General features: G+C 41.9%; 1 protein-coding gene across 3 annotated transcripts in view; it reads right to left on the bottom strand.

Moving 5' to 3' along the window:
- Positions 1-227: 227 nt before the first annotated feature.
- DENND3 (DENN domain containing 3) overlaps positions 228-11,298 on the bottom strand; it is a 32,970-nt gene continuing 21,899 nt past the window's right edge. For all 3 annotated transcript variants that reach the window (XM_039549273.1, XM_039549274.1, XM_039549275.1), the window contains 11 exons: positions 10,664-11,185; positions 9,553-9,815; positions 8,888-9,058; positions 8,323-8,452; positions 7,742-7,849; positions 6,780-6,919; positions 5,450-5,610; positions 4,363-4,496; positions 4,082-4,197; positions 3,822-3,959; positions 228-1,722 (listed from right to left, as the gene is read on the bottom strand). In XM_039549273.1, coding sequence (XP_039405207.1) covers positions 1,522-1,722; positions 3,822-3,959; positions 4,082-4,197; positions 4,363-4,496; positions 5,450-5,610; positions 6,780-6,919; positions 7,742-7,849; positions 8,323-8,452; positions 8,888-9,058; positions 9,553-9,815; positions 10,664-11,185 — 2,084 coding nt within the window. In that variant the 3' untranslated portion in view covers positions 228-1,521. The remainder of the gene's footprint in view (positions 1,723-3,821; positions 3,960-4,081; positions 4,198-4,362; positions 4,497-5,449; positions 5,611-6,779; positions 6,920-7,741; positions 7,850-8,322; positions 8,453-8,887; positions 9,059-9,552; positions 9,816-10,663; positions 11,186-11,298) is intronic.

Genomic DNA, 11,298 nt, shown 5'->3' with positions numbered 1-11,298 from the left:
CAAGCAGGCCGACAGAGCCCGGGGAGGAAAAAAGGAACCTGAAAGTCACAGGTAAGGGGCTCAAAGTGGGACATGTTACAGCAGAAGCTGTTTCAGAAAAGGAGAACATGCAGAGAAAAAAACCCAGGCAATTATTCTTTACAGCACACAAAGAGGATGCAAGTCAGTGCTAAAATCATCATTTTTCAGTATTGCATTACACAGGAAAAAGAACAAGGTACAGAGGCCAGAGTATCAATATAGTGTTTAATATTCTTAAATTGATACAAAAGCTAAAAAAGTAAAATTTCTGTTACCATAATACGATAAAAACTTTTATCAGCAGAAATATTGCACAGAGTCATAAAATTTCTAGTCATAATATTTTCCAGTTGTTTATACCCTTCGTTTTAGCCCTACACTGGCTTATATTTATTAAGAAAAGTAGCAGCCCATTTTGTCCTTCTATTTACAGTCTTTTAGACACTGCTTTCCACTCTGCACTGATGCAGATAAAACCATTCTGCATAGATTTATTGTTTTACTTGTAGATAAATGTGACCAGTGGAAAAACCACTATGCATCAGGCACCAATCAGGGAATGCTGCTCTGGAGACTCCTCCAGGCTGCAGCCCCTGATGCTCGCTCCAGAGACTGAGGAGGAGTTTCAGGACTGTACAGAACTTAAAAATGGAGCAGGTTCTACCCAAAATAACAGCAGTTCCTCTGATTGCAGAAACAGGAACTGAAGGGAGATGGGGCAGAGGTTGGTCTGCACAGGGGGTGAGAGGTGCTTCCAAAAGCAAGAATAATATATACAGGAATTAAATAAATTAATGCTTCAGATAAAAAAATCATCAATTTCACAAACTGTTCAAAATGCCAAGTATTGTGCATTGTTTTCAAAGAAAAAATAAATTTAAAACCTAAAACATTCATTTAAAATACCTTGTTTCAGCTGGAGGAGCTTTCAGTGCCATCGGGGAGAGCCTGTCTGTGCCTGCATTTTAAACAAAACGGCCCCAGAAATCCCACCCAGGGTAAGGGACACTGCTACAGCTCCGAGCTCAGAAAGATGATCACAGTGACAACTCCATAAGTCCAAGTGCACTTGTTTTTTTCCTTTTAGTGTCCTCTTCCACCTATTACAGGCTGTAAAGACATTATCAAATCCTATTTTTAAGCAACCTTGCACTGCTAAGAGAGAGCTCCCATGGAATTATTGAGCCAGCTCTGGCATTCCAACACGACCTGCCCCAGGCAGCCAGGTAACCCCAACCCTCCACACCACCTCGTGTCCAGTTTGAAGACAGTGACCTGTCTTCTCCCATTTCTGTTCCTTTACCAAATGTACAGGAGCAGGACAAGGTGTGTGGGAGATTTGCTTTGATTTCCATTTTCTACAACATAGGGATGGAAACCAAATAAATACAAGACAATAACACTGGCAGGTGGTTGAAATAGATGCAAAATGCTGAAGTAAACACAGCCCAAAGTCTTTGCCTTTCCCCAGAGGAGGCAGACACACTCAGAATAGCTTGGCTATCCGGCCTTCCAAATGGCAATCTTCCCTTCTTCCTTCCCAGAGCCGCTGAGGACGTACCTGTCCTCCGCTGAGCACAGCGCCTTCACCACATCGGCGTGGCCAACCAGCTCCTTCTCCACACTCTTGCTCTCAGCACTGATCACATAGATCTTCCCTCTGCTCTTGCCCTGCAGCCACCCACTGCTGCCAACCCACAGCTGGGGGAACAAAACAAACCCACAGTCATTTTCACTATCAGTCCAGGACACAGTTGAGGAGGTTTATATGGCACATTGGTACAGTCTCACGCTTGACTGGAAAAGGGAAACACTGAAAATTTCCTCTTCAGTATAAATAAGGGGCTTGGCTACTATTGCTCCTGGCCTCCTCCAGGCCTCCTCAGCTGCTGTGGCGTGAGCTGAGGGCACCTGGTGGGTGTCTCTGCTCCCCTCTGGTTCCCTCAGTTCAGGAAACCCCCTGTGCCCCATGCTGGAATGTTCAGCTGCAGATCATGCCAGCACTGGGGCTGCTCTCCCTTATCCCTGTGAGAAGCACAGTGTGCTCTTGCAGTGCAAGAGCAGAGAAAATCCAGGGAAGAGCAACTAGAACTGCAAAGAGGAAGAAACAGCTGTCATATGAGCAAAGATCAGAGAATGGTTTGGGTTGAAAGGGACTTTAAAGATGTCATTTCAACCCCCTGCCATGGTCAGGGACAGCTTCCACTATCCCAGGTTGCTCAGAGCTCCATCCAGCCTGGCCTTGAATGGGATGGTGCAGCCACAGCTTCTCTGGGCAATCTGTGCCAGGGCCTCACCACCCTCACATGGAAGATGGAAAAGCCAAGACTCCTTAGGTTGGAGAGAAGGCAGCTAAGGAGCCTTTACAAAAGGTTTACAAACTAACAGAAGTGCAGATAAGCTGAATGTAGAACCACTGTTCTACCCTGAAATTAAGGAAGTCAGGGACACGTGGGAACCAGTAATAGTTCCGTTTCACTGAGAAGAAAGTACTTCTCTGTACAGGGCTGGCAGTGAAATTCATGAACCTGCTGCTCTCCAGGGAACTGTGGCACCAGCAAGATCAGAGCCACAGAGACTGGGTCAAAAAACAGGTAATAAAAGACATAGACCGAGGTACCAGACAGAACACATCCTATTTCAGATAGACACAGTATGCAGCTGGGTTTCTCTTCGGTTTCTTAAAGAAAAACAATGGTTTGTTTTTAATTAAAGCCTGTGACTGACAGCCCTATCAATGTTGTTGTCAGCCTTTATCAGGCTGCAAGCTCACTCTCCGTAACTCATTGCTGTGTAAAGGGAACAGGAGTGTGAGTGGTGGTTGGAGGGGCAGGGCCTGGTTGGAGCCTGTCACTAGTGGTGTCCCCAAAGGGTCAGTACTGGGCTCAGTATTGTTTAACTTATTCATAAATTACTTAAAGAAGTGAAGAGAAAGGAACAAAGTTCTTCTGTAGAATAAAAGAGAGCTTAATGCCTTGGGGGTTCCAAACAATCCTCTCACTCCCTTGAAACAGAGGTTATTAAATGTATCAATCTCTGCCTTGGGGAAGAATATCTTAAAATGATTTCCCATTTTAGTACGAAAGTCTAACCAGAAGCTGAATACAGAGAAAACTTCCCTATTCCACTAAAAAAAATTTTTTGAAGAAGGAAGGAGGGAAAATCTGAGAAAAAGATTCCGAAAGTTGCTTTCCCAGTAGATATACATTAGCTATTTATTTGCAAAGTAACCTTGAATGGGCCCCTGTGGTAGCGCAACTCCAATCATTTGCACAGCTACTGATACGACATAAAAGCAGGTACACAGAGGCCAACAGTGACATGGACACAAGATGCCAAGGTAGGAATCCACTGCCTCCTTTGGTCTGTCCTGAATTAGGAATGTGGTAACTAATCAAGGAAAAGGTCATCTACAAAAACAGGCCAATTAATTGGCATTTGTTGGTTGTCTGGTAACCATTTTTCAAGGCTTAGTCTGAGGAGTCCTGAGATAAAATATCAAAGGACCTAAACTTTCAGTTTCTGCAGTTCCCTGGAAATGTCAATAGCTAATAAATGTCACCACACATTTAATTACTGATGAGAGTTTTGGCTTGCCATGCATTTTGGGGTACACCTGTAACAGCCATTTGTGTTGGGCAGTCTTTAGCTTCTCTGATTTCGAAGAGGAATCAACATTCCAAACCAGTATTTATGCACACACCAAGTGAGGAAGCAATGAGAGCCCATGACAGCTGCAAACAAACAAAACTTCAGTAAAGAAATCCACACGAGGCAAAATAAGCCCAAATGTCTCTCACCTGATTTTTAACTCTTATCATACAAGTAATCTCAGAGCAATCCTGAAGATGAATCTTTTGAGGTGTACTTGAAAGGTCTTTGGTGTTCCAAATGTACAGGTCGCTACTCCTTGAGGAAGACGCCCACACTTCATCTCTCTAAAGCACAGAAAGATACATTTGAGCACTGCTGACAGAAAATGTATCACAATAACCAGGGCTTGAAGGAGGCACAGGGCCCTGCCTCCTTCAAACTCTATCGAACAGAGTAAGTGCAATACCTCGGGCAAGAGCTGGAATCCAAGAAAAGAGGAACACACATCCTTCAGGTGGTGCTCGATTTTCATCTGTGGTCGAAACTCGTGAGTTGACACTACAAGAATGCAACTTCTGGTACCTTCAAATATTAAAAATACAGAGTTAGTAACAGAGGTGCCCACTTCTTCCATCTCTACAAAATATGGAGGAAAAAAGCAAAATAAAATGGAACATCCAATAACTGTCTTGCTTCTTTATGTGAAGATGATTTTTGAAATTATTATTATTTGAGGAAGGGACTTACAGCACCATAGTTGACCATTATGAAGCTTTATAGAGGTGAGATTTTGGCAGGGCAGCTGAAAGACACGGTTCACTTTCAGAGTACTGATGTTCCAAGCAATCACTGTTCCATCTAAACTGCTGGAATAGGCTTCACTGTTGGCACAGATTAAAAAATAAAGAAGTATAGTGTGCATTCATGTTCAGAAAAGAGAACACACACAGAAGATACTTACTTGCAAAATAACCAATTTTACAGTAAGCCAAATTCATGTTCATTTTTTAATTATCTTCAAGATTATCCTTTACAAACTCTGTATCACTGGAAACACTCCAGGCTAACTCAGACCTCTCCGTGAACGAGAGCACAAATTACATCATGCATGAGGAGTAGAGCACAAAACATTCCCTATAATTCTTCTGAACAACATTTCCTGACGGATTTTCCCTTGAGTTAGAAAAAAAACCTCAAATTGTTTTTCTTTGTTACTGCACCTGAGAAAACAAATTATACTATCCCTTTTCTTTTTACCTTTAACATTTGTTGTCTTAGAATGAGAAAACCTTTTTCAGAAGGTTCCAACAACACTTAAACAAATTCTTCCTGAAACCCAGTTACACCTGGTGCACCACTGGCAGACCTATTGACCTTGGAGTTGCCTTTCCCATGGGAAGACAGCAGGTTAAGACATTCAGCCAACACTCTTCCCAGTGCTACCAGAAGATCAAAAGCATTTTGCCTGAACAGAACAATAAATGTATTATTTCTTTTACAAACAGGCAGGAAAAATCCAGAAGCTTGCTGTAAACATTTAGTCGACGACGTGCTCAAAGCGAAAGTGAAGCAGCCTTTAAGCTTCATCTGTATCAGCTCTTCACGGGGTGCTGCCAATTCCTGGCTGTTCTCATCCTCATCCAAAAGAGCATTCCTTTATCCTCTTTGTTCCAAACTACACAGTGCTCTTTACTTAAAAAGCAAATTCTTAGTTGACCATACACAATATGGGAGCTACAAAAATGGGCTAAATGAAGATTTTATTAGCAGGATAAACCCTTCCATTTAAAACAATAAATTCTTTCAACATGTAGGAAAATCAAATTAGATATACCTGGGTGTTCCATTCGTCTTCTCCACAATGATGTCTGTAACATCAGAGCGATGATCATTCAGTTGCTTATTACAAGACATACTGTGGGTGTTGATTATATAAATAATGGAGTCCTGAGAACCAATCCACACTTGACTCTGTTCCACCATGACCATGCAAGTCTGGGGAGAAAAAGCTGGGTTAAATAAAGCCTAGAAGAAAAATCACTCTTTAATGTAACATGGAAAATGCTGTATTCAGAAGCTACAGTTTGCTGGTGATCATTGTAGGAGACAAGACTTGGCTCTCCAGTGTTCTGTCCTTTGCTCTGCTCCATAAAAAATGAGAGGACAGATCTCTTTGCAGCAAATAGGATTAATACTTTACCTTAGGGACTGACTAAAGGTGTGCTTCCTGGCCCAAACAAAGTAAAAGTTACAGAGGGCATCAGGGGGAACCACAGAAGTTAGTGTGCTCCTTTCCTCTGGATTGGAAACCAACCTAACTGTCCAATATATCCACACTTCCAACTTCAGCTAAAAGTAGTGTTTAAGAAAATACTGTCTCCTCTACTGTCTCTGGAATGTCCTTCCCCTTAATCAAACATTCTTCATTTATCTCCCTCCAGAGTCCCATCAGTTGCCAACTTTTTTTGTCTTCTTTTAGGTCAATATCTGACTCTCCTGGAATTCCATCTTTCCTCCACCCAGCTCTTCACCATCAGCTTTACGCCTCCCTTTCTGAGTCTCTCCCACACTCATCCACAGTGATGTATCTTATCTTGCACAGAAGTGACATGTCCAAACCCTTTTCCTGTGTGTTCTCTCTACTGTGTGTTTTTCACTCAGGTTCAGATTCCCCTTTCACAGAGAGAGTGACTCTTTCAGGTGGTCTTTGACAAGCAACTCTCACCTGCTGGTTGAGACACTTTCTTTTAGAGCTCTATCTCTCTTTCAATAGCATCTACCTGGTTTCCTTACACCTTTTCCCAATCTCCAGTTCTTCAGCATGGATGAATTTTCATCTATTCGTAGGATTCCCCTCCTCATCTTCTCTTTGGGTTAATTATCTTCTATTCTATTCTTTCTCCTCAATTGTTTCAACCCTGCTTTCCTGCCCCAAGAACCCATCAGGCCCTCCCAAATCCAATCCATCATTTTTCACCAGTTGACTTGTTTTATTATTAATCCATTTAGCCTCCTTTCCCCTTTTCTCAAAAATCTCCATTTTTTCAGGTTAACTGAAGCCCAAACAACTCAACAACTTTTAAGGAATGATGTGATTCAGGGTCAGACTACAGCAACAAAAGCACCCAGCTGAAGCAGGAACTGTGATCCTGTGCCACTCTTACCAGTTTAGAGCGGCCCATTTTGAAGCAGTGTTGTTGGATAGACCAGGTGGAGGCATCAAAGACCACTACCTTCCCCTCATTTAAAGCACACCAGAGTTTTGGATGAGCATTATCCAGTCTTTCTGAAGGGTCAAGATGCCCTTGAAATAAAGCAGAGAAGATGAGAGAGGTGAAAGAAAACAAATTACTTTTGGAGACCTATGGGAAAGCCATTATTAGGCAGAGCAGGTTTGTAATGAAATACATCTGTGTTCTGGAATTTACATCACCAGTTACTTACTGACACAGTTCTCACAATGAATTTGTGCTCATTCTAATCTGTTTGTTGAGTTCACCCAATGATTTCATCTTAAACTCCAAAGAGAGCAGAGATAATCTCTTCCATTGATGACTAAGAGCTGAGCTCACTGGGATTGCAGGAAGGCTTTTAAGCCCTATGAAATACAACTAATAAATCCACTCACTCTTGTCTACTCCATTAGAGCCTCTTTTAAAAGCATACTATGAATAAAGAAAAGCACCACTGAATCCAACACACTCCACACTACTCCTTGCACTGGGGTTCAACCAAACACCCCAACAGGACTACTGAAAAATAAAAATATAACAATGAATATTGATCAATGGGGGAGCATCATCCATCCACCCACCCCACTCAGTAAGTGAGCCAGAAATCTTAATGAGAAATCAGCCCATTAACACAGAATTGAAGTCTGTGATAAGGCACAAATGTAGAGGAAGGCAAAATAAGACTGTGGAACACTATGCCTTGGAGTATCTTAATATGCAACATTACTGTTCTTTTTTAATGATTTTTCTGGTTTAATATTCAACACACAACCAATCCATGTCAGAATGTGAACACATCAGGCAGGCATAATAATACCAGGTGTTACAAGACAATGTGCTTTATAGGCTAATTAAAGCTGGGCTAACCTGAAGAGAGCAATACATCACCTTACCTGGTGTGTAAAGCAAGACATCTATTGCCTGTGGAAACGTCTCACCAGCTGAGGGGTTGATCTTGTGCTTTAGTGTCTCTGCAGTTGTTTTGGGGACCATCATAGGCACTAAAATAGATTTTTAGAAGGTTAGGAAGTGCACATTTAAGCCTGAAATAGAACTACAATACTAATGAGATACCAATTCTACACCATTCATTCGCATTTCTCACTTTTCTTTCCCTCTAGCTTTAGCTGAGGGCCCAAACACCATTTGCATGAATTCTGGTAGCAGAGACATCCACCACCCAAGGAGTCTAAAAAGCAAGACAAAAACACAGCATCCAAGATGGAGACAGAAGCAAAAACCAAAACCAAACCAAACAAAAAAAAGGGGGGGGGAAAAAGGGAGGAAAAAAAAGAAAAGACAAACCCTAAACTTTCTATTTACTATTAAATAAACTACATTTGTGAAAGTGCAATCAGGCTAATGTCTTTTTGTATTTCTACACATAACCAGTTTGAAAAACAGAATATATACTGAAAGAGCAGAAAGAGATGATGCAAACACCAGCAGGCTTTGTAGCATTGCTGTGACTGACCTTCATTTTTCATCCTGTCAAAATAAGACAGTTTAGAGGCTGCATAGATGCTTTTGGAGGACTGCAGGGCACCAACCACAGCATCCATCAGGAGAACATTTGTCAGTGCTTGCTGGATATACTGAGGATCCTAAAGACAGAAGTCTTACTGTAGTTTATCTATTGCTCATTATTCTTACAAGACACCATGTTCAAAATTACAACATGTGTCATGCTTAGCACAAGCACCAGCCAGTTGCTGCCCTGCAGCATAATTCCTGCCACCTGCTGTCAGACCCCACTCCCACATCCATGTTCCAAGCCAGGTCTTGGAGCAGGAAGCCAGAAGCCAGTGTTATTTCATTACAGGAATACTTCAGATCTAGCACAACCTTGATACAGGATGTGCAAACAAAACCATATGTAAAGATACAGCAGGCACAGGGTGGATACCCATTTCCAAGCTGGATCTTTCTTCACGGGAGAGAAGCACCATGAAATTCTAAGATTAGTGCATGAATTATTTAGAACAGAGATAGAAAGCACTTTCTTCATACTTATTTGGTTACAAATTCCCGATTTATACCTTGTGATCATATGCCATTTTCTTTCCAGCCCACATTTCTTTCACTATCAGGTACCAGAGATCACACTCAGTTTTAAGGTTGGCTTCAAAGACTTCTTTTTTAGATAATGTTTTAATCCTCAGAGTAGGTATTCTCAAAAGAAGGAAAGCTACAGCTGTGCTCTTAACATCCTGGAAAGTTACAGGAAAGAGAAAATGAGGAGAATGTATCAAAATGACAGATAAGGTTCAGCACTCAGCCCACAGGGCAGCTTTCTCTAATTACAGCTAATTATTTCAGTTGTCCATACACACCATTAAGGAGAGCTGGATTCATGGAAATAAGTTTAAACATCATCATACAGCCTTGGCTCCACAGTGGGTAGAGGCTGACCCACTGATACCTCAGTCACATGAGCACATTTAATGCTCATGTTACTAAACTTCTCTACTCCATATCCTATGTGCTGCACTCTGCACATTTCTCTGAGGTTATAACCTCTTGATTTTCAGTCACGAAATTTTTGGTCCAAACCCCCAGAATTTTACCTAATCACTCATATAGTGACTTCAGCAGTGTTTCCTACTCTCCTTACTGAAACTTTACCTTGAGAGCCAGCTTATTCTGGAGAATGGAACACAACCTATATCCACAGGCATGCCAGAGGACAGAAGTTGATGCTCACCTCTATATCCCTGAAAGCAGCAATCGGGACATAGCCAGGATGGCCTCCTTCAGTCAACAGGAACAAGCGCTTCTGGGTCAGAGCTATTTTCCCTACACCATAGTTGGTCTTAACTGAGCAGGATAACTTGTAGACACATTCATTTTTATCTAGATGCTCAATTACTGCTGGTGGCAGATTCACCTCTTGAGCTTCTGCTTCAGTTTCCTTCCAGTAGTTGTAGAAATCTCTGAATGTTTCAGGATCAATTTGTTTCTGCTGTCCTAAAAATATTTTAAAGCCCCTTTAATGGGAGAAAGTATTACACAAATTTGCACAGGAAGATGGGTTTAAAAAGCTAGTAACTGTCAAACTGTGCCTCTTTATTGTGCACACAAGTATAGACATTCTAGGCACATGTTCCCATCCAAAGGTTATTTCAGGCACTATCCTGAAATACCCACCCCCAAGGTACAACCACCCCTCACTGAGTAAGATGTGTGACAAAAGTCACTTCAGCTCCATCTAAACATAAAGGAATAGTACAAAAGTGAGCTAAGAATGAGGAAAAGTCAGAGAAGACTCCATATAAATTCTGGGATCAGTCAAGAGGCTGAACCTGTCTTCTCCCCCATAGGATCACCTACTGGGTAAGAACCATACTCTAGGCACACTGATTCATTATCTCAAGCTGGCTCTTATTGGGGATTAGAGCTTGTCCATATATTGATGTGAATTAATATATTGCTTTAAACATATCTTTTGCAGTCAGATACTACAACCAGCAATTCTCAAATTTTAACCTCTGACAATTTTACTAATAAACAGTGTTCTTCTTTAAGCTGTTAATGTGAGTCCTGCAAGGGTGGTGGCAGTGGGCAAAGGACACCCAGGAGGGGTCTCTCTGTTTGGCAGGTGACCCTGGACAAGTCAGTGGAGCCTCCCTCCATTCAGCAGCTGCACAGTGAAGGGTCCCCACAATGGAACACTGACAGACTGGTCAGGCACAAGGGGCTCAGCTTTCCCAGGGCACTGACAGACCAATCAACACTAAGGGATTGAGTAAATCTCCCTTTTTCATGTGACAGTGCTAAATAATAAACAAAAAGGAAAACAAACGTCTTACACTCACCTACTGTCAGTGCATCAAATAACCGGTGGATAGTGTCTATATCCCTGACAATCCCAGACTCCTGAATTCTCTTCACAAAATCATCCAGCTGCATGTGTGTTTTTGGCAATTCGAAATTTTTTACGTGGTCATCTACTTTTAGAACTTCTCTTTGTTTTTCCATCACTCGACTTATCAGCCTCTTGAGCTCAGGTTTGCGGTCTGCCTGCAAGCGCTCCGAGCGAGGCAGGGTCTCCACTATTTTTCTTACAAGATCAGTAGGGAAAATTCTTAAGTCTGTTTTTTCTAGGTTCTGAAAGTCAGAAAGTGCATTTAGTAGTTTTCCTTGCATCAAGCTAACAAGGCCCCGGAGGTAGAAGTACCTTGCCAGCATCGCAGAGTTCTCAGGGGGTAAGGTACTGATAGCTTTGCTGAGGTGGTTGAAGAAGTCTGTGTAGTAGGAGTGAACACACTGGAACATCAGAGGAAAGTGAATTTCAGGGATTTTGAATGTGGTGATGGATTTGGAGGGCATTCTCACAGCTAGAAACAAACACCAAGAGAGTACATTGATCAGGGAAAGGAGTAAAAGTCTAAGTATCTTCACAACCAGCAATACTACAAACAACAAACAGAATCCCCATCACAGCAACAAG

The sequence above is a fragment of the Corvus cornix genome, chromosome 2, assembly GCF_000738735.6.
Source record: "Corvus cornix cornix isolate S_Up_H32 chromosome 2, ASM73873v5, whole genome shotgun sequence".
Taxonomy (NCBI): Eukaryota; Metazoa; Chordata; class Aves; order Passeriformes; family Corvidae; genus Corvus; species Corvus cornix.
Note: the sequence above shows the minus strand (reverse complement) of the source record. Positions and strands in the feature narration are given on the sequence as shown.